Genomic DNA, 25,764 nt, shown 5'->3' with positions numbered 1-25,764 from the left:
AGATCCAGGTCCACAGCCACAGCCTGGCCCAGAAGCCAGGGTCTAGGAAAGGGCCTGGACCCAGGTCCGCCGGCCCAGCCTGGAGGCACCAGGGCCTTGACTCAGACCCAGGCTCGACACCACAGCAGAGCTTGGAGGCAGGGTCCCGATACTGGGGCCTTGGCTCGGACCCAGGCCCAACACCGCGGCCCAGTTCAGAGACTAGGTCCCATCGCTGGGGCCTTGGCCTGCACACAGACCCAAGCCCAGGCCTTGGATCGCTTCTTCACCAACTGACTTTGTCTGCTGGGATCATTGTGCCAAGGTTAATGAACTATGCATTCTCCACAGCAGAGGGTGTCATTTTTATGTACAGCAGTTGAATTAGCTGCTGTACATCAAAATAGCGCCCTCTGCTGGGGAGGATGTGCTGGAGTTCATTAACTCCGGTGCAACAACCTCAGCAGATAGTGTCAGTTGACAAAGAAGAACTGTGAGACCTGGGCCTGATTCTGAGCCAAGGCCCAAGCTTCTAGACCTGGCCTCTGGGCCAGGCCTTAGCATCAGGCCTGGGCCCTGGCTGAGGCCCAGGCATTGGGACCGGAACCAAGACAGGACATGGTATCAGATTTGGTAAGTATGGGGGTAGGTCGTCGGGAATTGTTCGGGTCTTGGCCTAAGCCCCAGCATCGGGCCAGGGCCTAGGCCAAGACCCTGACATCGCACTTGGGCATAGACTGTTGCCCCTTTGTCAGGTTGCAGCCTATGCCTAGCCAAGGCCCATGTTTCGGGCACACACTGAAGTGCCGGAATCGTGGGCATAGGCCAGGACTCCTGCTTTGGGTCTCATCCTACCCCCTAGGTGAGGCCTAGGCCTGACTGGCAGCTTTTTTTTTTTTTTTTTTAAACATAGGTTTTCAAAACGAAACGAGATTCCAATGAAATTTCATTGGAATTTATCTTGTTCTATTTTGAAAATGATTTGAAATGATATATGAAATTTTGTCTCATTTCCTATTTCGTTTCTCCTACACGCCTATGCCTAATGAGCAGCCTTGATGATGAAAAAAAATATATTTTTGCTTCAGTAGAAGCCTAGCCCTTCAAAAATGGATAATACATTCTGATGTCTGTAAATCAATTCAGCTGTCTTTGCAATGTAAGGGATTAACTGGTTACTTCAAGCAGAATATTCCTTCTTGAGAGAGAGATGGAGTGAGAAGTCCATGCCTTGATGCTCTATAGTGCAGCTGGGAGATTGTGGCTCTCTTTTTGAGGAAAAACTGCATCAGGCCACTGCTGAATCACAGAACAGAGTTAGATTGTGCCTTTAATATCATAAGAAATTCCAAATGCCTAACTAGTCCATCTTGTTTTGGACAGTGGCAAGCAGCAGATGCTTAGAAATGTAGCATCACTTGGATTACACAGAACTTCCATGAACAAAAGTAACCCAGAGAAGCTGCAGAGGTGGAGACAGCAAAGGTGGGTCTGTGCCCCTGATGGTAGCAATCTGTTGTCTCACACAAAACATGCAAAGAATAACAGCTTCCAATTTGTAATGGCAGCTTGGGCCTGCTTTCTTTTAGTGATGTATAGCTTGAGCTTTGCCAGCCTTACTGGGTGGATTGTGGAGAGGGTATCCCAAATCAGAAAATGGATCTGTTTTAGCAGAGCTTAGTTGAGCCTGGATGTTGGGAATGCAGAGGAAGGACCCCTATGCCTGAAGAAAGGTAATAGAAAATGCGCTTCCATGCTGACTTTTCAGGAGAGGTGGAGCAGATTCTACAAAATCTTTTATCACCAACTTCTCTTGGTCACACTAATGATTAGAAACAGCAAGCTCAAGTTCACATCTTCCTCAGCCAAGAAAGCTGTGAAACCTACCTCAGTCTCCTTCAGATTTCTGGGCCTGGTTTTTCTCTGCTCTTTACTTATAGCATTTTACCAAATCTGATTATAGCAATGTTTGTTTTTTTTTAAAGTGCAAAGTTAGCTTTTCTTCTACTTATGAGGTCGGTTCAGAAAGCTTCCCCCCCCCCCCCCCCCACCTTATTTTTAAAGTCTATTCACAATTGCACCGAGTTGGTAAGAATATGTCCTGCCAAGCAGGAAAATCCCACGGTGCTGAGCAAGTGAGAGGGCTCATGGTATCAATGGGGAAATACGCTTGGTTTCAAAGCACTGAACCTGCTCAAGAAGAATCAAGAATAACGTCACAGAATGGCCAAACTCATTGTTGTCTCTGGGGTTAGAGAGGAGTTTAATGAAATTCCTTTGCATAGTACCATGTTAAATGCTTCCCTGCCACTGGATGTCATTTGTAAGAAGACAAAAGAACCTGAAGACCCCCAGAGGCAGAGATTTCTTAAGCCATCATCAGCCACTAAGACATTTTTGCTGCAATGAAAAAAGAAAATGTTTGAGTCATGTAATATAGAAGCACTATATTTTCTTTTTCTTTTTTTAAACAAGCAGTAAACATGTGAGCAGTTTTATTCCATATTCAACCTTCAAGAATTTAAGTCTCACAACTTTTAACAAAATGGGCAGGGCGGGAACTCCAGGTGCCTTTAAAACTATTGCAATGCTTGTGCATTCGGAGCAAGGAGTTGTTATGTGCATCTCCCTCCTCCCTCTGCAGCAGGAAGCCTCAAGAATCCTCTTCTAACCAGAGAAGGGGCTGCAAATATTGCTACCTTCCAGACGTTAGGCTCTGGCAGGGTTTTTGTGACTGCCGGTGGCAGCAGCAGCAGCAGCAGCAATCACTGAGACGTGGACTCTCGTGACGGTTGTATTCTGCAGCAGTCCTGAGAAATGTGCTTTTGTGACAGAACTGTCATCAACAGGCATCACTGAGACACGTGGCCCTGTGACAAAGTCCTCATTAGCAGGAGTCAATGAGATGCGGACTGAGCCATGATCATTAGGCATCACTTAGAGGTGAACCTTTTTGATAAAGGTTGTTATCAGAAGGAATAATCAAGGCATGGACTTTCATGGGAGAGTCATAATCATCAGAGTCAGCAACATATAGATGCTTGTGATTGAGCTATTATGAACAGGGGTCACTGAGAAGTGGATTTTGTGACAAAGCCATAATTAGCAGGATTCATCAAGATGTGGATTCTGGTGATGGAGTCAGCACCTGGAGTCACTAAGATGTGAACTTTTGCAGCAAATCTGTCATCAACAAAAGTCACTGATGCATGGACTCTGATAACAGAACTGTAATCAGCAGAGTCATTCAGATGTGGGTTCTTATGACAGAGCCTTCAGCCAGACTCACCAAGACATAGGCTTTCATCAAAGATTGTCATCAGCTGGAATCACTGAGATATGGGCTCTTAAATCATTCTCAGCGGAGTCTCTGAGACATGGGTTCTTGTGAGAGAGCATCACTAACAGGAGTCACTTGTGACATAACATTTCTCAGCAGTCCTTGAAACGGGGCCTCTCATCACAGTGTCATCACCACGAGTCACCAAGATACAAGTTTTCATAATAAAGCATCAGTCCTAGGAGTCTCTGAGACGGTTCTAAGCAGAACTATAGTAGAAGAGATACTGACACATAGGATCTCATGGCACAGCCTCATCAACAGGAGTTACTCAGGCATGGGCTCCTCAGAGAGCATCTTCAGCAGGAGCCAATGCGATATGGCTCTTGTGACACAGTGTTCTCAGGAGGAGTCATGGGCTCTTGTCACAAAGTTGCAGGATCCACTAAGACATGGGATCTCATCACAGAGTATTGTATGCAGTCTCCGAGACACATGTCAGCAAGATTTCTTTTTCATAGAGTGTCATCAGCAGTGTAAATGAGAAATGGATTATTGTCACAGCATTGTCATCAGGAGTCACTGAGATGCAAGCTTTTATCGCCAAATATAGTCAGTAGGAATCCTTGACATGGACTTTCATCTTAGAACATTTTCATCACTCCCTTAGAGACTCATTACCTACAGTCACTGATATGGCTCTTGACATAGCACTGTGACAGCATAGGCTCTTATGACAGAGACTCATCAACAGGTGTCATGGGCTTATCACAGAGAAACTTCAGCAGGAGCTAGAGACGTGGACTCAGTGTTTTCAGCTGGAGTCACCAAGATATGGAGTCTCATCGCAAAGCATGGTCAGCATTCCCTGAGACATAGGCTCATCACAGTGTTGCCAAACGGAATCATGGGCTCTCATCACAGAGTGTCATCAGCAAGAGCAACTTATTACAGAGCACTGCCAGCAGTTTCATAACCCTGGCCTCTTGTCACAGAGTGTCATCAGAAAGACTCACTGAAATAGCTGTCAATACAGAATGTCGTCAACGGGCATAACTCAGATAGGGGCTCTCATCACAGCATCATCAACGTTATTAATGTTTAAGTTCTCCTCACAAACCATAGTCAGGAGGGCATCACAAGCGTCGCCAAGACTTGGGCTGTCATGACAGAGCATCATCAGCAGGAGTCACTGAGATGTAGGCTTTTGTAAAAGCCGGGTCATTGAGGCATGGGCTGTCGAGACTTGGCAGAGTCGCTGAGATGTGGACTATCATGGCACCTCATTATCTGGAGTCACTGAGATTACTTTATTTAGATTATTAAAGAGTACCAGTATAGGAGTCACTGAGATGTAAGCTTTCATAAGAACTGGCATCAGTAAGAGTCACTGGAATGCAGGCTCGCCACACAGAATGTCATCAACAGGTGTAACTAAAACTTTGGGTCTCATCATAGTCATCAAGAATCATAGAGGTGTAGTTTCATTTTGGAGTGTCATCAGGGGTCACTGCGATGCGGGATTCTATGGCAGCTGTCTTCAGCAGGTATCGCTGTATTGTAGACTTGTGACAGCTCTCATCAGCAGAGTCACTTAGACATAAACTCTTGACACAGTGCCTTGTCGGCAGGAGTCACTGAAACATGGACTCTTGTGACAAAGAACTGGCAGCAGGAGTCTGTGAGATATAGACTCTTGCCAGCTGTTTTCAGCAAAAGTCACTGTGATGTGGGCTTGTGCTCCTTCCCATCAATCTTGGCTATCTTCGAGGCAATTGATCTTTCAAAGACGAGTCTGCTGAGAATATCGGACTCCGAGCTGGCCTGGGCTCCCGAGAACATTTCAGCTGTAAATACAAAATTAATTTAATGTTTTTTTTTTAATTATTATTAAAGGACAGGCATAGCACATTGTTGATTACTAATCTTGCATTTACTGCAGCACATTCTGCTGGGAGAGCCTGGGACCGTGGGCAGTGTAATCTCCCCTTCCAGTCTGCATTGTTACATCATTCCCCTACAACACTACTACACTGTTCCCTATACTGCTTCCTACTGGGAGAGGCTGGGACTACAGCTTCCTACACCATTCTCTACAGCATCTACTACTGGGGAGATGATGAGGCTGAGAATTTGGAGCTCCACCCACAGCCGGCACTCCTGCACCATTTTCTACTGAAAGAGACTGAGAGTGTCCTAGATCAGGAATGCAGTATATTGGGTAAAAAGTTAATGGAAACATAGAAATAACAGTAAATGAGGAAGCAACAGAGCTAAGAAGTGAGTTAATATTTTGAAGACTCCAGTGCTGCTGCTTTCAACCAAAAAACCCAATTCAGAAATTTGGTTCCTCAAGCCAACCCGAGCAGGGCCCAGCAGCATGACTGGACAGACAGTTGTGAACCCCTCCCACAAGAGTTTTATCTCACCCCGACTTGCACAATTAAATAAATTATATAAGCAACGTGGCACCTTTAAACTCATATATGAAACATTAGGTCATTATGGGGCTGATTCACTAAAGCCCTTAGACTGCCTGCTAAAGAATGGCACAGCTACTAAGGAGGCAATTTTCAAACCCTTTATACTGGGACAAAGTGTGCAGGTACTTTATATCCATGGGTTCTGAACAAACCTTTTAAGTAAAAGTACATGTATGCTTTCACTTTGAAACCTGCTGAGAGTACAAAGCAGCTACGAAGATTTGCAGCTTTTTGTACGGGTAATTTTTTTCTTTGACAATAACATTTATAGATTTGAAAATGAAATCTACCTGCATACATTTCCTCCCCTGACCTAAATACCTCCCCCAGTGAATGTCTCCTCTAAATGTGGCTAAACGTGTGTGCGGTGTGGTAAAAAAGTGCATACTTTTAACTGCATTGAGGGAGGTTGCTTTTCAGACAGCCATTTTCAATGCATCAATTGCTATTTGTCCATGCAAATGGCTTGTTATGTTACCTCAGTCTGAATCATGCCTCTGCAATAAATCAGCGTGGACAATGGGTGCTCAGTGTTGATCGCCCACTTCCTAATGGGCACCCAACACCTCTCCTGGGCACGCGACTGAATATTTAAATGAGGGGTCATGCTGCCAAAGAGGCGCTAGGGACAAATGTGTGCCCCTAGCATCTCCTTGCCAGCAGGCGCCCAGGAGAGGTGGCTGTCAGTGGGTTAGGAAAACGGACGTTCAGTTTTACGAGCATCCATTTTCCTAACCTGACTGCTGGCACACTTTTTTTTTTTTAAACCTTTTGGTTCCTCCGACTTAATATCACCAGGATGCTCTGGGCAGGCATTAATTTCTGAGTGTAAAAATGTGTGGGTCGGGCACACTTTTTTTTTTTGATCTATGGAGAATAGCTAATAGCCTCATTAACATGCATTTGCACGTGATGAGCGCTATTAGTTTCACAGGGAGTTGGACATGCGTTTTGGTCGCGCTAATCCCCTTATAACATAAGGGGTTGTGGACATGCGTCCAGCCACGGGTTAAACAGTGCACTCGGCTGAGCACACTGTATTGCATCGGCTCCAATGGCTTTAAAAATTATTCTCCCCAGGCCTAGGGTACATGCTAATGCACAAGCATATGCATGTTAAACTTTAGTATCTATACACATACTAATGAGCAAAAAGGTGTGCAACCGACTGCATAATGAACTTGGTAGCAGTTAACACATTTGTCTCTAAATCTTGTGCGAGTTAATGACATCATGTTAATTCCAAAAATTTATTACCCATTCCGGAGCAAATATTTACCACTGAATGCACATGCCACGAATGAGAACAGCTGGCTGTAGGGGTGAAATGCTTAAGCAAGCACAGAGGAGATAAGGAGAGGTGAAAGGAGAGGACGTAGGGAGAAAGAGATGAGGGGGTGAGGGAGGAGAGGAGAAAGTGGGGAGTGGGAGAAGAGAAGGAGCGAGAGGAAAGGGGAAGAGAAAGAGAGACAGCAGAGGAGAAAATAACATGGCTATGCTGTCAGTTTTAGGCCCAGGACCATGTTGCTATGGCTTTCCAAGGTAGAAGCAATCTCCAGGAACTGCTTCAACTCAAAGGCCATTATGGTCTTATATGAGTATTTAAAAGATGACTTCAGTCCTCAGACAGCCATGTTTCATGCTTGTCATCTGGGCTTGTCAAACTCCTGAGTTCATCCCATTTTCTTGCCCCAGAGTCTTTTCAAAACACTGTGGCTGTAGTTGGCAGACTTAGAAGCGTACAAACATGATGGCAGAAAAAGATCATACAGACTATCTCGCCTGCCCATCCACACCAACTGCTCAGCTCAGTGTTCAGATGTTTCCACCAGGTACTACAAGCCATGCAAAGATGAACTACATTATTTATTTATTTATTTATTTATTTATTTAATATACCGACATTCAATCTCAATTGAGATATCACACCGGTTTACATTCAGGTACTGTAGGTATTTCCCTATCCCCAGAGGGCTTACAATCTAAGTTTTTGTACCTGAGGCAATGGAGGATAAAGTGACTTGCCCAAGGTCACAAGGAGCGACAGCAGGACTTTAAAAACTTGCAGGAGGTATGGACATTGTATAAAATTACCATCCTTAAAGCCCAGAAAAAATATATTCTATATATTAAAATAAGGAAGAAGCGAGCTAAATGACTGCCAAACATGGTTTAATAGTGAGGTATAAGAGACAATTAAAGCCAAAAGGGTATCTTTCAAAAAACAGAAAACAGATATGAGGGGGGCGTGTGACGTCACGCTGTGAGATGGCAGCTTAATTTTAGATTTTCCGCTGTCTCCCATCAAATCCGCAGCAATCCGCATTCTACCTACCTCAAGTAGCTCTCTACTAGCTCTGGGAGTCTGCCCTTGTTGCGAGGCATGACTAGCAAGAAGAAAAACCCGGATCTGCAGCGTTTTTCCTACCAAAAAGAAGGTAATAAAGATTCGGGAAGCTGCTCTGCTAGCATAGACAGAGACCAAGATGGTGGCGTTTCGCGCGCTGACTTCCCGGAGTCCTCTATGACCCTTTCTGAACCGATTGACGGTCCAATGTCAGAACATCTGACCCGGGACGAATTCAGGGAATGGTTCGCTGGGCTACGAGCGGACATAAAGGCGTACCGGCAAGAATTGCTGACTCATATGGAGGAGATGCGGGAGGATCTCACATCTTTAAGCCATTGGGTGGACGACCTTGTCGTGTGACTCGAGGGCCAATCTGAGCAAGTACTTGCAAATAAAAATATTTCTGATGCCCTTCGGGCGGAAACCGTCCAACTCACAGCTAAAATCACCGATCTAGAAAACAGAGCACGAAGGAGCAATCTCCGTTTTCAGGGTTTCCCTTAGGTGACAGGGCCCGAAGATTGTCACGTGTTGGTCCGAGACTTTTGCTTATATTTACTTCGGGAGATGAATAAGCATGGGGAATTTGAATCTCCCGAAATACGATTCGATCGAGCTCATAGGGCCCTGCGTTCTCCCCAGCCTAATCGCCCGCGCGACATCATAGTTTGCTTTACTGAGTATACAATTAAAGAACGGATAGCCGCGGCCTCACAGGAGCGAAATGAATGGGCTTGGGAAAGTCATATCATCGCTATCTTCCCGGACCTCTCTCTGGCGACTCTCCAAAACCGGCAATCTTTTAGGGAAGTTACAGCCTTTCTTCGCAGCAAAGCCGTAAAATACAGATGGCTACATCCCTTTGGCCTCTCCTTTTCTCTCGATGGCACCACGCACAAGTGTCTGACCATGGAAGAGGCCATTCCTAGTCTCTCAAATATGGGATATACAGCTCCACAGCCTGCTCAGAAATACACAGGATCCTCTACTGTCCACACCCCATATCCTGCTTGGCAGAGGGTGGGGAAGCGCAATAGAAGGCTTCGCCGTCAATCTGGAGGATCCTCCTCCAAGCAAGGCCCTACTTGAACTTTTATGATGCTCAGAATTTGGGGTACTTTACATTCTGCCTGTAAAAGGTCATTTATTTAGTTTAATATGTTTACTAGTTTATTCAGCTCATGGAACGCGATTGCACTGTTTACTTCTGTTTTGCTTTTCTTTGTTATTGCTGTGGATTTGAGGGAGATGATGGCGTACCATCGCTCTCCTTCATGATACCACTCACTCCCCTGATTCGGGATGGGAGATAGTCTGCCTGGAGGTTTTGGCAGACAGTGTTATGGGGATTTAATGGAATGCTTGGGACACAACAGGGTTCATGCTAATCTTTATGATAATATGGTTAGTGATGCGATGCTCCTCCATGCTGCATATTTTTTGCTAATGGCAGGTCATTTTTCTTTTCTCACTTCTCCTGACTTATTTTCAAAGTTGCTCTCCCAGGTTTAAGACACTCCCATGCTATTTGTTATTACCATGGCTGGTAGACCTTACTCATTTTATATTATGGAATTTCCTCAGGTAATTTTCTTATAACTAAACCCCATAGATGGCTATGATAAATATTGTATCCATAAACGCTAAAGGTCTCAATACTCCTCAAAAGCGTTCCCTTTTTTACAGGGAGTTGTCGGTCTCCAAACCTGACATTATATTTGTCCAGGAAACGCATCTTACACGCCGATACGAATCCCTAATGCAGTCGTCAAAATTTCACCATTAGTTTTTTTCCGCAGCCCACAAAACTGCCAAGTATGCAGGAGTAGGCATCTTGTTTGCATCGCATATGGTGTTTGAATGTAAAAAGTGTATAATGGACCCACAGGGTCGTTTTCTCTTGCTCTGTATTACTATGTATGATCTTGATTTCACACTCCTTACTGTGTACGCCCCCAACCGGGCACAGGCTGTTTTTTTCAGAAATCTTCATCAGATTATCACCTTACATGCCTCCGGTCATCTAATTGTAGGGGGCGACTTCAACGTAACACTGTCCCCCTCTAAAGACACCTCCAAGGATACCTCCCATACGGCCATGGTGCATACCAGAGCCATCAAGGACCTCTTGATTGAGCACAATTTAGTGGACTCCTGGAGGACTACCTTCCCGCACTCACGGTCTTATTCCTTTTACTCTAAACTGCACGATTCCTACTCGAGAATCGATTACTTGTTGGTAGACAAAAATCTTTTTCACTTGATCAGTAAACCTGAAATAGGAATTATATCATGGTCTGACCATGCACCTATTTCATTACAACTTCGTATACCTACCGGCGACCATGGCTGTAAATATTGGAGACTCAATGATTCCATTTTGCAAGAGCCCTCGTTTATACAGGCCTCTACGCAGCTTATTCGAGATTTTTTTTACAATTAATACCGGATCAGTCTCCTCACCTGTTGTTGTCTGGAACTGTTTCAAGTCTTATATCAGAGGCCACTTTATATCTCACTCCTCTTATCTCAAAAAGAAAAGAGAAGCGGCCTATTCCCAACTGAGGGCTAAGATACTGGATCTCACGAAACAACATAGTAACACACGTTCCAAGAAGACCCTGGCTCAACTCACTAAAGCTAGAGATGATTTGAATAGGTTGGAACTGGATCATATTTCTCATGCTCTAAATCTTTCCAGACAAACGCATTTTGAGGGGGGGAACAGAGCTGGTAGAGTCCTAGCACAACAATTGAAAAAGCAATCTTTTCAAAACCATATCCTTAAAATTAAAAACGAGAAGGGGCAGATCGAATCGACCAATTCGGCCATTACCCAACAATTCCTTAAATTCTATCAGGACTTATACTCCGCAGAATCCCATATTCAGGCCTCGGATATAACCCATTATCTTCAAGCTCTCCCCCTCCCCTGCTTAACCGCAGAAATGCGGGACAGATTAAATGCAGAAATCACAACACCGGAGATTCTTAGTGTTATCAAAACCCTCAAAGTGGGAAAAGCACCGGGACCTGATGGTCTAACCACCAAATTCTATAAATCCTTCAGCCACATTATAGTCCCGCATCTCCAGAGTCACTTTAACTATCTACGGGGAGGGGGGACGTTAAATCCAGACTCCAACACCACTGGTATCACCATCATAGCCAAACCTGGCAGGGACCCAGCTTTATGTGCATCTTATTGCCCAATCTCTTTAATAAATTTAGATCTTAAAATACTTGCTAAACTTCTCGCCAATAGACTGAATTGCTTGATAGCACAAATTATTCACCCTGACCAGGCTGGCTTTATCCCAGGGCGTATGGCCAGTGATAACGTCCGTAAAATAATAAATATTATATGGGGGACTGCCCGACAACAAGTGGACCACCTTTTATTGGCCATTGACGCAGAAAAGGCCTTTGATATGGTCCATTGGCCTTTTCTATTTCATACCCTTCAGGTAATGGAATTTGGACCTTTCTTTCACAATTGGATTAACGCCCTCTACCATAAGCCCTCAGCTAGTCTAAAAATTAATGGTCGATACACCACCCCCTTTCCTGTCCAATGGAGCACGAGGCAGGGGTGCCCCTTGTCACCCTTATTGTTTGCTATCTTCCTTGAACCTCTAGCCACCACAATTCGAACTAACCCGAAGGTGCGGGGCTTTTCCCTTCAGTCATGCAAATCCAAAATGTCTCTGTTTGCAGATGATATCATATTCACCGTAGGCGACCCTGCTACATCACTCACCATGACTGAAGCAGATCTGGTGCGTTTCAGTGCTTTATCTGGATTCAAAATAAACTGGGATAAGTCTGAGATCCTGAACATTTCTTGTCCACTGGATATGGTTCAAAAATTAAAGGATTCTCATACTTTCAAATGGGCACCTACTAAACTTAAATATCTAGGGGTTTATTTGAGTAACAATATTTCAGATCTCTTCCAGCTCAACTATATTCCTCTACTTAAAAAAATCAACCTGGACATAGACAAATGGAACTCCCTCCAGCTCACATGGCTCGGTCATCTGGCAACCATTAAGATGAACCTACTTCCTAGATTTCTCTACCTCTTTCAGACACTACCTGTAATGATTAACCGGACCACACTGCTACAATGGCAAAGAAAACTACTTCGATTCTTGTGGAGACACCGGCCTCCAAGAGTAGCTCAAAAGATTCTTTATCAATCTAAGTCTGCAGGAGGCCTGGGTTTACCCAATCTGCCCTGGTATTACGCAGCGGCGCAGATACGTCCTGTCCTTGATTGGCACAGCTCCTCTACCATAAAACCATGGGTAGCCCTCGAGCAGGAATGGCTCGCACCAGTGCCCCTAGCGTCTCTCCTCTGGCAATCCTACAAGTCTTGGCGGCCGAACATTGTCCTGACACCATGCACACGGCAAACCTACAATGTGTGGAAACAGTGGAAGCATAAACTGGTGGGAAACGCTATTTCATATTGACCTCTTTATTCCACAACACCCTGTTTCCTGCAGGTCTTCCTAATTCGGCCTATGCCCTTTGGAAATCCAGAGGTATTCACTGCCTCTCATGTCATGCAGCAGGGCTCTCTACTCTCTTTTTCGGTGCTACAAGAGGCATACCAGCTACCTGCAATGGAATTTCTCTCCTACATGCAGCTTCGCCATTTCATATTTCATATTCAATCCAAGGGCCTCCTGTCTGCCTCCCGCTCACTGTTCGAAGGCTATTGTGCATCTACTAAAGTTATCGGCGGTATTATTTCCAAATTGTACCAGATTCTGGTATCTCGCCCATTCACTATTCACGCTCATATGACTGCCTGGGAACTCGACCTCCAGAGGTCTATATTGGAAAAGGAATGGACTACCATATTTTCCAAAATCTCACGTGAGAACATCTCCACCCGGATTATTGAAGCTAACTATAAGATTCTTTATAGATGGCATTTGCCACCAGTTCGACTACACCATTGCTACCCTAGAGTGAATCCTTCCTGCTAGCGGAATTGCCATCAGCCTGGTACATTTATACATATGTGGTGGGACTGTGTCTTTATCCAGCCTCTATGGTCCTATGTCTCAACACTACTATCACGACTACTTCAGACATCCTGCACTCTCTCTAAAGAACAAGCGCTTTTATTTATCACCAATGATTCCCTATCAGCATCCGTGCAAACTTTAGTACAACATGTATGTACGGCTGTGAAGATGGAGATAGCGTACCACTGGAAGCGACCCCAACCACCTACTCCGGAAGAACTTCTAAAACGTTTGGATGGGACTTGTACTCTATACCGACTGACAGCCCTGAAATATCATCGCCTTTCTAAATTCCTTCTAGTCTGGGAGCCTTATATTGCCTGGAGATAGTTAACTTTTACGCCCAGTTAATGGAACATTCTCTTTTTCTACATCGTATTGATTCCCGCCTCTATGTTGGTACTGGATGGAGTGACTGATTACTGACATGAACCAGACAGCTTGTTTAGCATGAGGGGGGCGGGAGGGGGGGACTACTGCTGTAAATTATATTTTGCTGCATTGCATATTTTCTGGTTGTGCTATTGTTTGACGTTTGCTTATCATGTATAGCATATGTTCTTGTTTGTCTTTTACAGCAATAAAAATTATAAATTAAAAAAAAAAAAAAAAGAAAACAGATATGAACAAGGAAAACAGGAAAGAGCATAAGCGCTAGCAGGTTAGATGTAAGAATTATGCCACTAGATAAAAGGGGTTCTCAGGGAGGACAAGGAAACAGCAGAAAATCTAAATTATTTGCCTCTGTGTTTACTGAGGAGGATGTCAGAGCCATACCAACTCCAAAAACAGTTTTTGATGGTGATGAATTTGAGCAATTAAACAAAATCACTGTGAAACTGGAGCATGCAATAAATCAGGTCAACAGACTAAAGAATAACAAATCACCGAGCCTGGATGGTATTCACCCCAGAGTTTTGAAGGCACTCAAACATGAAATTGCATACATGTGTCTGATGATTTCCAACCTATTATTTAAAACCGTTATAGTACCTGAAGACTGGAGGGTGGCCAATGTGACACCAATTTTTAAAAAGGGTTCCAGGGATGATTCAGGAAATTATAGACCGGTGAGTCTGATATTGATGCCAGACAAAATGGTAGAAGGTATTGTTAAAAACAAAATTATTGACCACTTAAATAGATATGGTTTAATGGGGGGGAGTCAACATGGTTTTTGAAAAGGTGTCCTATTGTGGATTGGTAGCTGGATAAAAGACAGGCAACAAAACAGTAGGATTAAATGGTTGGTTTACCAAATGGAGAAAGGTAGTTGTTGGATTACCTCAGGGATCTGTACTAGGAGAAAGGAATGGTGAGTGAGGTGACCAAATTTGCAGTTGAGACAAAATTGTTTTGAGTCATTAAAACATCCGTGGATTGGGAGAACTGTAGAGGGACCTTGTGAGACTGGGCATTTAAATGGACAAGTGCAGGGAAAAAGAGTCCTAACTGCAGGCACACGATGCTGGGTTCTGTGCTAGGAGTCACTATCCAAGAAAAGGATCTCCGAGTACTTGTGCACAATACCCTGAAATCTTTGGCTGTGTGACGCTCTGGCAAATAGAATGCTAGCAATTATTTGGAAAGGAACAAAGAATAAACCTGAGAATATCATAATGCTTTAGTATAGATCCATGCTGCGACCACATCTTGAGTACTGTGTGTAGTTTTGCTCTCAGCATCGCAAAAAAGACATAGCAGACATAGAAAAGATTCAGAGAAGGGCAACAAAAATGTTAAAGGGGATAGAAAAGCTCCCTTATGGAGAATATTGAAATTTATAAAACCCGAAATCTCTCTCAGTCATGTCTTCTCCAAGCTAAAGAGCCCTAATTTGTTTATATTTGGAGAAGAGATGACAGAGGGGATATGACTGAAATTTATAAAGTCATGAATGGGGTGGAACATGTAAACAAGGAACAATTTATTTATTCTTTCAAAGAATACTAGGACTAGGGGACATTCCATAAAACTAGCAACCATTAGATTTAAAGCAAGTGTAGGAAGTATTTTTTCACTCAGCGCATAATGAAACTATGGAATCTGTTGCCAGACGATGTGGTCAAAGCAAATAACATAGTGGGGTTCAAAAGAAGGTCAGGCAAGTTCCTGAAGGTAAAGTCCATAAACAGTTATTAGTCAGATAAACGTGGAAAAGCCAGCACTTATTCCTGGGCGTGAGATCCAAGAAATAAATCAACTATTTGGGAACTACTGGATACTTAAGACCTGGACTAGTCATTGTCGCAGATAGGATGTTGGACTCAGTGGACCTTGGTTTGACCCAGCATGGCACTTTTTATGTTCTTAATTAAGAATTATATAACATTTTCTAATCAGAGGCCAGAATGGCAGCATCTCTAAAGGGATTTCTAAGCATCCCTAACATGATGGATGCTATCAGTTGCACAGATGTTGTGCTGATGCCACCTTGTGTGTGACATAAACATTCTGAATGTGGTTTCTAGCTAGCTGGGTCCTGCCATGCTTCCTTCATCCTGCATCCCGTCCAAGAGTTTGAGGAAAGCCAGTATGGAAGAAGCTGGCTGCTCCAGTAAGTACTCCTCCTGAAACCTCAAACACACTGCATCTCACACACATTCAAGGGATGCCTCTCCATGTACCAGCCAAGAAGACACACAAATGGAAACCTGCCTAGCAAGAGTCATGCCAATTCAGGAGACACGGCTACTCATTAAGCATGGCCGGTGGGGGACAGGGAGAACTGGAACAGCCACATCAGCTGCACATGGGCTCAGCCTGTCTACGTAATGTAGTATATTTTATTTTTTATTTATTTATTTGTATTTTTCTATACCGGCATTCACAGAGTTCGTATCATGTCGGTTTACATAAAACAAGGGGTGAGAAATACATTATAACGTAAATAACTAATAACATAAGAGTATACATTAAAAGTAAAACAAGTGCATGGAAGAAGAAGTTACAATAAAACGAGGGTCATTCTAACTGGGATTAGAGTTAGAGGAAAGATAAAAAGTTTAACAAGAAGTAAAACATTGTAGTGATTGGTAGATAGTGTATACCCTGGCTCGTCACTCCTCTTCCTTTGCCAAGAAGTCCAGAAGGGAAGAGGTACAAGAGTGAAGGGGTAGCCTAGTGGTTAGAGCAGCAGGCTACAAACCAGGGTTCAAATCTCACTGCCGCTCCTTGTGACTTTGGGCAAGTCACTTTACCTTCCACTGCCTCGGGTACAAACTGGGGACAGGGAAATACCTACAGTTCCTGAATGAAATCCGCTTTGAGGTGCTGAAAAGCAGAATACAGATTACTCAAGAAGTAGCTATGATTGCGATTACCTGCCATATCCTCCACAATCTTGCTAGTAGGTATTACATTCCAGCCAATGTTAATCCAGATCTAGGATAAGGTCCCCCTGCTAGACATAGGGGCTCCATATTCAGGCCATTTGTTTGGCTAAGTACAGACTGCCAGAAAAATGGAGGGATTTAAAAAGTTCACCACAGTGCGTGTCTGCCACTTAGCTGGCTAATATTTTATCCAGCTAAATAATTAGTTTGCTAAATTAAAGGCTGGATAAACACTAATATTCAACGTTAACTGGCTTAGGTAGATGGATAAATATAGGGCAGCTAATCAACTGTCCCAAAGTTAACCAGAAAAACTTATCCAGCTGCACTGCTGAATATCTGGCTAACTTCAGCAGCCGGATAGCAGCTGATTATTGGCCACAGGGAAACCACAGTGAGTGGGAGTCAGCTCAGAAGCAAGATGATTGCATGTTATGTCACTTGTAAGTGCCAACTAACGCAGCATCTCACTATTACCCCACCAGGGAGGAGAGACCACTCACAGCAGTTTTCATAAAAAATGTTGGCTTTCCAGAACGCAGATGGCCTCAAATGCGCTCTCCTGTAGCGGCCGACTACTTTCTCCTCTGTGGAATATGCAGCTTGTAGTGAATGCAGCAATGGCGAGGGGATTGGGGGGGGGGGGGGGAGAAGGTAGGGGACAGGCGATCAGGGCCTTCTGTACAGCAGAGTGACCCATTCAATACTCAGGCAGCTGCAGGCCCCAACACACAATTTACTGGCACTGTCCTCTGATTCTAGCAACAATGTCATCGACCTCCTTCTCTAACACCAATCCTAACACCACACCTCATATTGGTCCTTCCTAACACATCAAGGCTTTGTGAGATGGAAGCAGGGTCAAGAGCCGGATCTGGGGAGGCCAATTCAAGGCTGGGAGAATCACAGGACTGGGGTTTGAGGGCAGGTTAGAGTTTGTCTTTCAAGGTCAGGGCTTTTTTTTTTCCAGGAGGTACTCACCAGTACTTTTCCTCACTTGCTTCATTTGCCTTGTGTTCCTTACAAGGTTGCGAGTCTGAATGCAGACCGCGGGAAGAAAATTTCTGCACAGGAATAGCCGACTTGAGATGCTGATGGACTAGTGTATGGATTTGGACTACTAAGAGATCTGGAAGACGTCATTCCCCTGAAGCAGGACCTTTGGTCCGAAACATGGCCATGTCGGGACTTTGACGCTTTCTTTGGTGATATGTATCATGCTTTAAAATAATTTTGGTTTTGGGATTGTGACTGGATAAATTTTATTCTGTCTCAGCATTACTTGGAAAGACAATTTTGTTGGAAGACCAAAAATTCATCAGCATATCTAAGATATTGGTTTTTATGGAAAATATATAAAATACAATACAAAATAGAAATGTTACTCAATAAAAGCAAAGTGACCCGATATCATAAACGAGTCTGCTGTTAATACTGACTCGGGATTTAAGGGTCCAACAAATTGTGATGGCAGTGAGGTGCGTTATAAAGAATACCAGTGAACCATTGTTTTGATTTTGTTTTCCTTACAAAAACAAACATGCATCCTGCATGTGAGTACTGGCACCTTTTTTTCCCAGAAAGTAAGCACCGCGTAAGGCTCTCTACTGTCATGAGAGTTTGTTGTGGTCATATGGGCTTTTGTATGGATTGTTGTTGCCATGTTTTGTTTGTGTAGGGTCTTTTAAGGTCCTTACTAAATTATTTTGGTTTACTGAAATTCATATATAGGCATAGTACTAGAGCTAGGGCTGGTGGAAGCACTAAGTGAACTAGGCGGCCATGTAGAGCACCACAAGTTTGGGGCAGGAGCCTAGTTCCTCCACAAGCTCTGCTCAGATGTGATCTTCAGGCACAGAGCAAACCCAAGACCACAGAGGATTGTATCTCTTATTTATTTATTTATTTAGGGATTTTCTATACCGCAAATCAAAGATTTCTAAGCAGTTTACAGATTTAACATCCATAAAGAACACATAACAATGAATAAGTGTACACAAGGTTAAAAACAACATGAAAACCCCAAATAAATAACAAACACCTTAAGATCATAAGTCATGTCCCATGGGCCCAAACGAGAGGGAAAATAGAGGCCCAATCACTGTGGCCGGCAGGAGCAGAAAGCATTGGTATTGGTCCTGTAGGGCCCAGGATTCAGGCAGCACTGCAGTGCGGGCCAGGTGGCGCAGCTGAAGAAATGAGGAGCAGCATCTGCAGGCATGCAGGGCTGCCACTTGAAGGAGCAAGAGCAGTGTCAGCAGGCCATGCGAGGTGAAGGAGCAGAAGCAGGGTTGAGTGGACCCCTTTACTGCTGAAGAGAAGACAAGCAGCGTCAGCAGGCACTCAAGGCAAAGGAGGAGGAACAGCAACTGACCCCACAAACAGGAGAGGGGAGAGAGAAAAGACTGAGGGGCCCAAGGAGGAGGCTGCTGCCGCCTCAGCCAAGAGAGCCATGTGCATATGAAAAGCATGAAAGAGTGTGTGTGTGTGTGTGTGAGAGAGAGAGAGGAAGAGCATGTGAGAGAGAACATATGAGAGACAGTGTGTGTCAGCATGTGGGATAAAGTATGCATGTGTGAGAGCGAGTATGTGGGGGAGAGAGAGAGCAGGTATGTGTGTGTGTGTGTGTGTGTGTGTGTGAGAGAGAGAGAGGAAGAGCATGTGAGAGAGAACATATGAGAGATAGTGTGTGTCAGCATGTGGGATAAAGTATGCATGTGTGAGAGCGAGTATGTGGGGGAGAGAGAGAGCAGGTATGTATTTGTGTGTGTGTGTGTGTGAACATATGTATGTGTGTGTGTAGATGAGAGCGGAAAAAGTTTGTGCATCCCCCCAACCCACTAATCCATAACAATCTCAGGGTGACTGGAAATCAAAACTTTCCAGGTATGAAGGGTGGGAGATTGTTTTTTATCTTTAGTTGTTTTAATTATTTGTGTAATTTGATGTGTCTTCTGTTTTGAAATATTTTATTGCTGTTTGGGTAATTTTAAAAAATTTGTACATGATAATTATTAGATGCTAATCTGTTTGTGACTGTTTTGAGATATTATTTATATTAGTATGGATTTGCTATAATTGATGTGTTTTATATTTCATGATTTTATTATTTTATGTTTTCAGAGGAATGGAGGTGATTCTGCTTTTCTACTGTTGCACTGCATATAGTGTCTGTCTTGTAGTTTCTAGTTCAATTTTTGTCTGCATGTTTCTATTAACTTTGTGGTCTCTGTTTTGTATTTTAGTGAGAGTCTGTCTGTGTTCTGCATGTGTGACCAAGGTGAGGTATTCTGCTAGCGTGTAGTTTCTGTTTAGGGATCTATAGCAGCTTGGCTTATTCTGTTTTGCTAATTGAAGGTGTATTGGCGTTTTTGGGCCTGGCGTAATATTTGCACTGTTGCCTTTTCATGGAAAGGGTTGTTACTGTTTGAGTGCTGGCAGTTAGTGCTGTTTTGGTATGGGAGATTTACTATATTGTAATTGTAATTCATTTTGCTTGTGGCTTTTTAAGGGCCAAGCCCACAGTCAGTGTTACAATAGCCCTAATACCATATGGGTTCTAAGTGGTTTGTTTTTTTGCAGGGCTATCTTGTTGGCACTGGAGTAGTGCATGCAAATGTAATCCTTTTTCTGCATTTTATACCAAGGGCATACAAAAAAATTTCTCTTAGGGCTATCTTCTATTGCTACTTCCCCAAATGTACTAAGTCCCAAGGAGAGGATTCTTTCTATGGGGAAAGGCGTACCCTCTTTGGCTCAGGAGGAGAATGGGAATCTTCTCTGAGGTGTGTTACTATCACCTTTGGTGATGTTAATGCTGTATAAACAGGCAGAACACAAGGTGGGTGTTCAAAAGAAACTTTACTTTGATTTGCAGAAATTAAATAAAAGTCCAATCAAGGTAATAAGTGTTTTACTTCACATCTGAGTTCAGTCATACATAGGGAACTCTCTCCTCCTCACTCTGTGCAGGAGTCCTCGGTACTACTCTCTGGGAGCTGCTCACCCCCTTTTCTTGTCTGTGAGGCAAGGGTCCCAGCCAGGAAGGGAAGCCTATTGAGGGGAGTCCCCTAAATCCTGAAAAAGAAGTCTCGTATCTGCAGTCCATAAGAGTCCCAGATATTCCCAGCTTGTGTCCTGTGTTCCCCAGGGTGGAGATCCGGTTGGGGTCTCCAATTGATCTTGAAACTCTTCTCTTCTGGATTCCTTCTCTGTTTGATCGCTTAGGGGAAAATCTTTTTCTGGATACCAGCAGGGCTCTTACATCCCAGCCACATATTGAGGAGGGGGTGATAGAAAAAGCTCTGCATTAAAAATGCAACTTTGCACAAAAATCCAAAACGTCACCACCAGATGAGGAGTCACTGTGGTCCTCTCACTGGCTGGAAAGGAATAACCAGGTCTTCTCCCTCCTGCCCTCTGGTTAGTGGGGCTGCTTCACCAGCAGGAACAGGATTCGTCCAGGCACAAATTCAGAAAATCTTCTTACTAAAGTCCTTTTTACTCTCAGGAAGGGATAGCCCCTACCAGGCAAGGGATGCCCTGGAACAAGAGCAATCTCCCAATCCAAAACCAGAACAGGAGTAAAGCAGCCCCTAAATCAACAAAACCCAAACTCAACTCACTAAGACTCCAACCCCAACTTCTAGACAAGGACTGAACCATTGCAGGCATCCTCAGGGGTCGTCCTTCCAGCTGTTACTTACCAGGCAGGGATCTAGGGCCAGCTAGTGGGAGACCAAGGGTCCCACACATAAATCTAATACACATGTTGTTGTGATATTTTTATCCCAGAAGTCTTTTTTCATGTAAAATCTATTATGAATGCATAACTTTTTATTGTGTGTGGCAAGGGCCGGGAGGGTGCAGGCCAAGGTTATAAGGTTCACCTAGTCCTGTTAAGTGCAAGCAAGCTGGTGTTCAGGTTGGATACGAAAGACTGAGCAATTTGGTCTAAGGTAGGATTTTTCCGTGGCTAAGGGGATCCCATCACCCATAGGCTTTCCTTGAACATCTGGGATAGTTCATTCACCGAGTGAAGAAGTGGTAAGCTAAATCCCAGGGATTTGAGAGACAGGACACATACCCAGAGAAAGAGAAACATCTGTAAGCCACACCGCTGTAATCCTACTCTTTGGATTGATTGGGCATTGATTTAGCTTTAAGAGAATCAGTAAACTTTATTTTGAGCATCAAGCACGGAGTCTAGCCTGTCTGCTCCCAGCATCTCACCCTTTGAGATCAGCAACTAACTACACACACAGGAGAAAAGCACTCCCTCACCTGGGCCACAAAGGACTACCTTTACCCCCACGGAAATTATCCACCCCTTGGGAGCTGCGGAGAAGGGGAAAATGAGTGCGGAGACAGCCCCCAGCCTATAAAGACTTTTAATGCCCTTAGGGGACACCTGAACCCTTGACAAAAGGGTTACACATCTGTTCAAGACATCTAAGGCAAGGTATGAGAAAACTGAGAATTCACTTCGGACAGCTAGTGAAAGCAAGCAGAGGGAAGCTTAAAGCCTACTTTTTATGATTGGGAAAGGATCTGGATGGAAAGCCACTTGAAAAGAATCAGAGTTGCAGATTTATGCCTAAGACTTGATTGTGATGTGAAGAGCTGTTTGTCAATTGGATTTGTCACTGATGTTCACTTTGTTTGAATCTCTCTCAGCACAATTATGTTTGGAAGCACAGCCTGGCCTCCAGCGGGATTCTTGCTAATGTAGAAAGCAGCGGTGGCATGGCATGCAGAGCCTTGGAGAGTAATTCTTCCCATCTACAGGGAATCTGGGAACAGAACAGATTTATAAAAGAGACTGGGACATTCTACATCCCTGTATTGAATGATGGGTCCTTGGACTCCCAAAGGGGGATGTCAATCAGGGGGTTACATTTGTTTATTATATTTTTCCTCATTGTATTTTATGTTATGTTTGTTTCGTTTGGATTTTTAAGCCATTTTATATTTTTATTATTGTAAGCCGCTATAAGCACTGTTCTCTCTGGATTAGTGGGTAATAAGTAAGATAAATAAATAAATAAAATAAATGGGTCCTGGAGAGCAGTGGCCTAGCATACAGCAGGTGGCAGGATCCTGAAGACATGAGAAGAATAGACAGAGAGATGGTAAGGTGGAAGACAGAAGAGAAACTCCGTAACTTTCTCATTTCTCTACTCTCATTTATCCTTAATCACCTCAAAGAGAAGGAGAGAAATGTGAGAAAGGTCCCTTCCCCTAATTATACGTAAACCATGCAATAACAACAAACACAACATCATTTTCAAAACACACAACACACATACCTCGTATAGCAAAACCGTGGCAAAGATTATTTACAGCACAAAGGTGAGGTAGAGCATGCCATCTTTCTCTTATAATGGAAAACAACGTACAAGGAAAGCATGCCTAGCACACACAATTGGATGGAAGTGGTAACTGTGACCTGCTAGTTGTGAACAACGAGAAGGTGCAAAAGACACAGTCCTTCAGCAAGTAAAGTATCATCGAGCACCCTCACGGTCCATTGACTCTTCAGCAACGGTGTGCTGTAGGCCTCCTCTTTCCTACATAAAATGGATGTCCAGCTCTGATACGTAGATTCCTGAGAGTTATGGATAGTGTTGTTGATTGATGGGTCTCAAGGTCCTTCCTGAGGGTGTGGTCAGGGACGGCTGCTGCCAGGGTAGTGATGGACCGTTGCTGCCAGACTCTTTATGCCACCTTGCAATGTTCTTAGACTTCTGCAACACTTCCTTCTGATGGTTCAGCACGCGCACCTCCTTGTGCAGACGTGAGCCTTGGCAAACTGTCTCGTCCAGGTACTGCTGTCCCAATACTACTGGGTAGTCAGCAAACAGGGAGGGTATGAAGGTGTGGCCATCTATGCTCAGTGCAGGAAGCTTCTGTCCGGTTGTCACTGGAGGTACTTGTAGAGGTTGTGGGTGCCTCTCATGGCAAAACTCTGCTTCCAGCTCTGCAAGACATCTGCCTTCTCCAGGTCTGGGATGCAGCATATGGAGCTCTGTGGTGAAGTTTTTGCTAAGGTGGAAACCAGAGATTCAGCTTCTTCCTCTGATTTCCTAGTCCCATTGTATTCGGTCTCCTCCACTTGCATGGTCTTAGCTGGGTCTGGAGCTGTACCTGTGCTCTGTACAGCAGCAGCACTTGTTAAAGCAAGAAGAAGCATAGGTGTTGAAGGATATGCATCCCACTTTTAACTCTGACACTTGCAAAATCCCTTTTCTAGATTGTTCCCCTCCTGGGTAATGGTCCACCCCAGCTGCCAATAAGTACAATGATCATCCAGTGTTAACCACCACATTTTGAGATAGATGGACCCCCAGAAATTGAACCTTGGTTTGGGATATTGAGCTACTCACCTGATGTCTCCTGATGCAGTTCTGCAGCAGTGTCCAGCACCTCCAAGAGATCAAAGATGGCTTCGAGTCCCATGATGGTCAACTGATAAGGATGAGGACCGCCACTTCCTGTCTGGCTGCCTTTGTCCTCATGGTGCACTTAGAGTCCTGGTACTGATGTTTAATTTGCTTGATAGTCTTGGGCATCACTGCTAAGCTGCTTACTTCTGCTGCTATTATTTTCCATATGTGCTTCTTCCCATTATGGACGTCCATGTTGAATTTTTATCAAACAGGATGTTGTGATTGTCTAGAACACATTCCAGGATTTTGTCATTCTCCTTGTGGGCTATATTTGAGTATCCACTAATGTGACTGTCCATATTGAATCTTTAACAGACAGAATACTACTATGATTGTCTAGAATACATTCCAGGATATTGTCATACTCCTCATGGGCTATATTTGAATATTTATCACTGGACCTTGTTCCTGCCTTCTCTTTCACTTGCAAAGTAGGCTGTCAGGCCTCATTGCTTCCCTGCCTCCTTCATATCTCTTCCACTCTCCTCCTGTCCTTTACTGCTCTCCTCCCTATGCTTACTGGTGCTTAACACTGGACTCTCCCATTCCTCCTCTGCCTTCATCACCTGGCAACTCTCCTCTTCCACGTCCCCCTTCTCTACCTCCTTCCTTACTGGCACTCACATCACTGCTCTTTCTGGATATCATCACCTCTCCTCACCCTTCCCCTCACCACTTGATCTCCTAAGCACACTGTCAATACTCATACTTCCAACATGCCCAGACACCCCCTGCCATGCTACATCCTCTCCACTATCACACACTTTCAGTCTTCTTTCACAAACCCAAGTATCTAGACTGACAAGATTTCAGATAATTTGAGACCAACAGACACACACCCACCCTCACAAAAACAGCAGAAGACAAAGACCAAACAATAAGAAGGGGGAAAGCACAGGAAATAAGACTCAGAAGATATGGCACACAAAACAATACAAACTTTCATCTAAAATCTCCATCTCTTTCACCTCAATCTAATCCTTCATTTTGTTTTAATTATCCGTACTCTTTGCCTTATGTAATAGAACAATTTTAATATGTACTAGAAAGTTTCACTTGATAGATATCAATGCCCAACTATGAATACCTCCATTGTGACCAATCTTTGTTTGTTTGTTGAGTTATAATTATGAATGTCACTTTGGTAAACCGTTGTGATCTACATATGGAACGACAACACATAAAATGTATAAATAAATAAAGTTTTATAGATTTGTGGATGCAGGAAGTTGAGTGGAGAGAAAACCAGCACTGACCATTCCATAAATAGCACACATATAGTAAACATCATAGTTTGCAGGTGCTGTTAAAGCTTAATGGCTATTTCCTGTCAGTGTGCATGCCAAGATCTGTTTATTTTTTATTTATTTTTAGCAGTCACACACTCTGCATATCATTAGCTTAGTAGACTAGGTGCTAAATGCAGTTTTAGCATGGATACAATCTAGCAGTGTTTTACCCTGCAGTTTAGTGAATCAGCCACATTATGTTACACAGAACTGCAGTGACAGAGACAAACAGAATTCCCCCTTTGACACAAAGGGCCAATTTTAGTACCTACGCGTGGGCGTAGATTCGTGTGTGCAACCCGGCGTGCACAAATCTATGCCCGATTTTATAACATGTGCGCACAGCCGCACGCATGTTATAAAATCCAGGGTCGGCGCACGCAAAGGGGTTGGCACACTTGTGCGCCTTGCGCACGCTGAGTCCTAGGGAAGCCCCGATGGCTTTCCCTGTTCCCTCCGAGGCCGCTCTGAAATCGGAGCGGCCTCGGAGGGAACTTTCCTTCCACCCCCCCACCTTCCCCTCCCTTCCTCTACCTAATCCGCCCCTCAGCCATACCT

The 25,764-nt window shown here is 44.0% G+C and overlaps 1 protein-coding gene across 6 annotated transcripts in view; it reads right to left on the bottom strand.

The window, feature by feature from the left end:
* Positions 1 to 2,144: 2,144 nt before the first annotated feature.
* DOK4 (docking protein 4) overlaps positions 2,145 to 25,764 on the bottom strand; it is a 186,884-nt gene continuing 163,264 nt past the window's right edge. For 3 of the 6 annotated variants that reach the window (XM_029608929.1, XM_029608932.1, XM_029608930.1), the window contains one exon: positions 2,145 to 5,106. In XM_029608929.1, coding sequence (XP_029464789.1) covers positions 4,979 to 5,106 — 128 coding nt within the window. In that variant the 3' untranslated portion in view covers positions 2,145 to 4,978. Of the gene's footprint in view, positions 5,107 to 23,854; positions 24,144 to 25,764 lie in introns of all 6 variants that reach the window. The other 3 variants (XR_003857752.1, XM_029608931.1, XR_003857753.1) reach the window with 3 other exon arrangements.

The sequence above is a fragment of the Rhinatrema bivittatum genome, chromosome 7 (assembly GCF_901001135.1).
Source record: "Rhinatrema bivittatum chromosome 7, aRhiBiv1.1, whole genome shotgun sequence".
NCBI classification, from domain to species: domain Eukaryota; kingdom Metazoa; phylum Chordata; class Amphibia; order Gymnophiona; family Rhinatrematidae; genus Rhinatrema; species Rhinatrema bivittatum.
This window is presented reverse-complemented; position numbering and strand designations above follow the sequence as displayed.